The following is a 6,524-nucleotide window of genomic DNA, read 5'->3' as shown; positions in this document are numbered from 1 at the left end:
CTTAATTTGAATTCAATCCCCCCCCCCGCATTTTTTACCCCCTATATACAGTACAACATATAGAATACGGGTAGAGAGAGTGAAATTCATGTTATAACAAGAATAAACTGTAAAATATGTTGTTTCATTGTAATATTTGTATTTTTTTTCCCAAAAAAATCTGCAAAGCTCTGCGTCTGCGTTAACTGAAGCGCAAAGTATCGGGGGAACACTGTACATCTTGACTGATTTTTATGGACAGCAAAATAAATTGTGTTTTGTGACAATGTGAAACTACTAAAAGAAAAAGTGCATTCTTTATTTTTCACCTACAAGGGTTTTCTTTTATCTTTTTATTTTCTTTTGTAAATAGACAGTATCTTATAGGTTGGTTTTACAAAATCACAAAAATAAGTTTAAGTCAAAGGTTTGCTATCAAAATACTGAATTTATAGGCATAACAGGAACCAAAGGAGTGAATGGATCCACGAAGGGAAAGTTCCTCCAAAAAACAATTGAATGCTAAACTATAAATTCATTGGATGGTAGCAGATAATTAACTGGTGTTAATTATTTTTCTCTACCACTTATCCCCACAAGGGCCACGGAGGGTGCTGGAGGCTATCCCAGCCAATTATGGGCACCATGAAGGGGTCACTCAGAATTGTCGGACAGCCAATCGCAGGGCTCAAGGAGAAGGACAACCATTCACACTCACACTCAAACCAAGGAGCAATTTAGAGTCTTCAACCTGCCTACCATTTATGTCCCTTGATCCAAGAACTGCATTAACTCTTCACTAGGGCACACCTAATATAATGTATAATAATAATTAACTGATGCTGCCTCGTGCTATTGAGGTTCACTCGCCTGTCTTTGGGGTGGGCAAGTGTGTGCTCGATTCCCACTGGTGGCAGTATGATTGTGAGTGCATATGGTCGTTTGTCTCTCTGTGTGCCCTATGACTGACTAGCGACCAGTCAAGAGTGTTGTCTGCCTTTTGCCCGAAGACACCTGTGTTAGGCTCCAGCAACCCCCTCAACCCTTTTGAAAATGGGCGGTATGGAAGATGAATGAATTTTTATTGATGATCTATCAATTGATTCTATATATATATATATATATATATATATATATATATATATATATATATATATATATATATATATATATATATATATATATATATATATATATATATATATATATATATATATATATATATATATATATATATATATATATATATATATATATATATATATATATATATATATATATATATATATATATATATATATATATATATATATATATATATATATATATATATATATATATATATATAAAATGTATTTTGTTTTCTTTCTAAATGTTACATAAAGGTGTACAATTTTGAGTTTAGAAATTACATCAGGACATGTTAGAGTTGTCCTGTGACCAATAGAGAGTGCTGTTGGGTAGGACGTGCTTTGTTCAGAAATGTAACAATTGAAAGGGGACGTGTTCAACAATTTGGTTAAGGTTTAGCAGCTCCTAATTCAAGTCAGAAAGGTAAGGGTATTGTAGTTGTTGTCTATTTGTTTATAATAGATACCTTTGTTATAATGATTTTGTTGTAAATAACAATGTTGTGATATATATATATATATATATATATATATATATATATATATATATATATATATATATATATATATATATATATATATATATATATATATATATATATATATATATATATATATATATATATATATATATATATATATATATATATATATATATATATATATATATATATATATATATATATATATATATATATCACAACATTGTTTATATATATTATATAGATTTTTTTCATTTTCTGAACCACAAGTATATATTAATGCCTTTTATTTCCACTAAACGACGCTATTGTGCATTTTATTTTCCAGGTTAATTGCAGACCTTTTTGCGCCTTTGTAGCATCACAGTCCCTTTTAGTGGCAGTCAGAATACCACAACAAATGCCATATTCATGAATATAATGAGAGACTTAGTATGCCGGAACTTGCAAGGGCGAGCATGACCTTTATTTATTAAAAATGTCGTTACATCGCCAATAAAAGTATGGTTGGGTGGTGTGTTTCTCACGCTAGCGTAATGATTAAAGTTGAGGTGCTAAATTCTGTCATAAATGGAATAGATTACACTGGTGCCTCTGTGCTGTTTTTGCCCTTATCTCCACCTCCTCACTCATACTCTTCCCCCCTCCTCACCCCCATGGATGGTGGGATTGTGCGGCAGTGAGCAGAGAGAGAGAGAGACACGCGCACCTCACGGTGAGCCCCCCACAGTTTATCCCACTCCCTCCAAGACACCAAGACAGCAAGAAAGGATCGCCTTGCCGAAAATACAAAGAAATAAACAAAGAATAACAAGAACAAGGAATATAATTGGAGCGTTAAAAAGAAGGTCTGTCTACGGTGGAGCGCAAATGTACGCGTGGGTGCGAGGCGCACGCTGAAATATACGCCGAAGAATGCAAGCCAAAACATCATCACGCTCCCAAATATCTTTATATCATGGATGGATTTACATAACTATACCAGGAAACATTTAAGGTAAGACTGTCATTTCGGTAAAATGACCTTGATGGAGGATTATGACAGGCTGCCACTTTCAAAAAAACATGTGCTTTCAACTTAATTTTTTTTCATAATATAAGTATCTGACTTTTTTTTATTTTAAAACTGTTATCCAGGTGGGAGCACTGACTGGCTTTTACCAATCTCCAGTGAAAGACATTGAGGAATATAACAGACAGCAGCAGTGGGTTTCGATCCAGGGGCCCAATATAGTCAAGTGGAAACGCCTGGAGTACCATTAAACAAATCAGATAAATGTACTGCGAAAGCCGTCGATAGCAGTTATTGACTAGGTGCTATATAAGGTTAATGACTGGACTGAGCAGCCAGGACTCGACACAGTTGGTTGGGGACTTTTCCCAGAAGGTTGACAGTATAGTAATAACAGCCTTTTTTTGCATTTTTTAATGCACCATGTAATGGAGGGACGTGCTTCTGATTGGGCCAATGTGAGTCGATTGTTGACTGTTTCCAAGTTTTTCAACGGCGAAAACCAGGATGGCGGTTTCGACCTGGTGCCTATGGGCGACGGGGGAAGCGGATAGGGGACGGCCGACCTTTTGGTCCTGAGAATTTCCTGGCGTGGCTGGAGCGGGCCGGGGGGATGTGATGGGGTGACGGCTCACGCCTCCCCACCCCGATCCCTAAAATCCCACCCACCCAGGATAAATTGTCGCTGAAATAATGGATCACAATTTCACAACGGTTCAAGACGGCAGACAGCTGGTACTCGAGCGTGACTCCTCCAAACGGTTTCTGACGGGATGCTTTCTCTCCCTCCTCATCTTCACAACGCTACTGGGCAACACGCTGGTATGCGTTGCTGTCACCAAGTTCCGGCACCTGCGCTCCAAGGTCACCAACTTCTTCGTCATCTCCTTGGCTATCTCAGATCTTCTGGTGGCCATCCTTGTGATGCCTTGGAAGGCCGCAACAGAGATAGTAGGTTTCTGGCCCTTCGGCACCTTTTGTAATGTTTGGGTGGCATTCGACATCATGTGCTCCACCGCCTCTATCTTGAACCTCTGCGTGATCAGCGTGGACCGTTACTGGGCCATCTCCAGTCCATTCCGCTACGAGCGTAAAATGACTCCCAGAGTGGCGTGTCTGATGATTAGCGTGGCCTGGACGCTGTCCATTCTCATCTCGTTCATTCCGGTTCAACTGAACTGGCACAAAGCTCAGACCACGAGCTACGCCAATTTAAATGGAACATACCAAGCCGAGCTACCACCAGACAACTGCGACTCCAGCCTCAACCGGTCTTATGCCATCTCTTCGTCGCTCATCAGCTTCTACATCCCCGTGGCTATCATGATTGTCACGTACACCCGCATCTACCGCATCGCCCAAAAACAGATAAGGAGAATATCTGCCCTAGAGAGGGCAGCAGAGAGTGCCAAAAACCGCCACAGCAGTATGGGCAACACGTCCACCATGGAAAGTGAGAGTTCGTTCAAAATGTCATTCAAGCGAGAAACCAAAGTGTTGAAGACGCTTTCAGTCATCATGGGCGTGTTTGTGTGCTGCTGGATGCCCTTCTTTATCCTCAACTGCATGGTTCCCTTCTGCGAGACCAACCTCTCTGACGACGCAAATGACTTCCATTGCATCAGCCCGACCACCTTCGACGTGTTTGTGTGGTTTGGCTGGGCCAACTCGTCACTCAATCCCGTCATCTACGCCTTCAATGCCGACTTCCGCAAAGCCTTCTCGATCCTGCTAGGCTGCCACCGCCTCTGCCCCGGCAGCAACAACATTGAAATCCTCAACATCAACAACAACGCCGATGCGTACCAGCCAAAAAGCCACATTCCAAAGGAGGGACAACATACGGTGGGTTGTGTGATGCCCCACAGCATCCTATGTCAGGAGGAGGAGTTACAGAAGCTGGATGGAAGCATCATGGATGAGATGGAGGTAGGTGTAGTAAACAATGCCTTGGACAATCTTTACCCGGCAGTATCGGGCAATTTAGACAGTGACATGGAGATCACTTTGGAAAAGATCAACCCCATAACGCAAAATGGACAGCATAACATGTCCTGTTGAATACTCGATCAAGACATCTTGCCTGACAGCGATATAGTGAGTGTGTTAATTCATGCAGGACCTTCTGACTGTCTACATAAAAAAAACCCTGAATGTTTCCAAGTAAAAGGCACTTTATCTCTCGCAAACACACTGCAAAATTCTGACGCGTGAATGCTGCCATTCACACATTCACATGGATGCTGTTTTCTATATTTAAGATGCGTACGTTACATTCTGCAAAAAAAGATGGACCTTTAACAGTACATAACGCAGAGTAAATGTAGAAAAATGTTAGTAAAATGTGTTGTTTAATGCTGTTGACATCTTGTTATGTTTCCTAATTGCAGTAAGATTAGGGCTTTTTTCTTTGGATAGTAAACCTTTGCAGGAAGCCAAAAGATTATAGGTCAGTGTGGATTTTTAAATTTAGTATTGCGGGGTTAGAATCACTCGTATTTGGTAACTATATTGGAAAAAGGAGGTTTTTTTTTTTTTACATTTTATTTTGTTAATATTTAACCAGCCTAAAGTCTCTAAAAAGCCATGTACAGTGAACTTGTGTGTATTTGCAATTGGTCATTTAATAATTACAATTTCAGTGATTTTTTTCTGTGTTTAACAAAGTTCTTGTTCTTTGCTGAAAAAGTTACCTATTGGCTGCTTTCCATATTGTCTGGAAAAGTCCCCTTTTTACTGATTTGTCTGCACTTTGGTGCCCTTTTATGAAATCTTAGTGTTAAGGAACAGAGGTTAATTTTGAAAAAAAAGTTGTACTGGGCCAATGAAAATGTTTGGACTGCCAACAGTGGGGGATTCACTGCACATCAGCAATTATAATGCACACATGCTGATTTTTTTTTACATTTGTCGAGGAAGAAAAACAAGAAGCTAGGTGCCTACATTGCAGTTTCAAATTTACCATTGGCTTTGTGTTATGCGATTTTGGTGACATGTAATGTGCAGTCATCCCTCCCATTTAAGGAAAGTGAAAATCGCACCACTAAATAATCAATAGAGATTTTTAAAGACAAAATGTCCTTACTTTGATTGGCAGTGTTTAAATTGCTCTAATTAAAGATCGTCAGTATTTGTTTGCCGCCTCGTGGTGTAGATCAGTGTTTCCCAACCACTGTGCCGCAATGTTCAGTAGAATATTCAGAGAAAACAATGAAAACGAAAATAACGAGATTAAAATAGAAATACAGTGTTCTCTCGCTACTTCGCGGTTCAGCTACCGCTGACTCAGTATTAAAGATTAAAATAAAAAATTATGAACGTTAAATTACAGATTGTACTATTACAAGATTCAAATTGTGAAATAGTCAATTTGCTGCTTATTTTTCTCTAACACCTCCCAGAAGTTGTTTGGTTTCTAGGACATCAACTTTTGCCAATGTAAAGTCTATGGGAGCTCTATCTTTTTTTTAACATAATATTAGGAGATTGAAGTCATATTTGGAGTCATAAAATGATATGATTAAAAACATGGCGGTTGTTCGGGGTCCGCAGACATCAACTTTTGGTGACATTAGGTCAGGGTGTAAATTTCGATTTTGGAATAATTTTGGAGGCTTATGAGATTCCTGCTGATAAAACTTTGATGAGAATTACTACTGTTAATAGAGTAATATAGTTTTAAGTTAAAAGATTTTCTGATTGTGATTTTTTTCAATGCAAGCAGCTCAAAAAAGGTTGGGAAACACTGATGTAGAGGTTCACTCATGTGACTTTGATGCGGGCAGGCGTGGACTCGACTAATACTCTGGTGGTGGTATGATTAGGACTGCGGATAGTCATTTGTCTTTCTGTGCGCCCGGTGAGTGGCTGGCCATCAGTCTAGGGGTGTAGTCTGCCTTTCTCCCGAAGACAGCTGGGTTA

General features: G+C 39.1%; 1 protein-coding gene across 1 annotated transcript; it reads left to right on the top strand.

Annotated features, from left to right (window-relative positions):
• Positions 1-2,512: 2,512 nt before the first annotated feature.
• On the top strand, positions 2,513-5,430 carry LOC144213067 (D(1)-like dopamine receptor). Its single transcript, XM_077741324.1, has 2 exons — positions 2,513-2,588; positions 2,729-5,430. Exon 2 carries the CDS (start codon positions 3,297-3,299, stop codon positions 4,662-4,664), a length of 1,368 nt encoding a protein of 455 aa, XP_077597450.1. The 5' UTR covers positions 2,513-2,588; positions 2,729-3,296; the 3' UTR covers positions 4,665-5,430.
• Positions 5,431-6,524: the final 1,094 nt, after the last annotated feature.

The sequence above is a fragment of the Stigmatopora nigra genome, chromosome 19 (assembly GCF_051989575.1).
Source record: "Stigmatopora nigra isolate UIUO_SnigA chromosome 19, RoL_Snig_1.1, whole genome shotgun sequence".
Classification (NCBI taxonomy): domain Eukaryota; kingdom Metazoa; phylum Chordata; class Actinopteri; order Syngnathiformes; family Syngnathidae; genus Stigmatopora; species Stigmatopora nigra.
The sequence above is the reverse complement of the archived record's forward strand: the minus strand, read 5'-3'. Positions and strand labels throughout refer to the sequence as shown.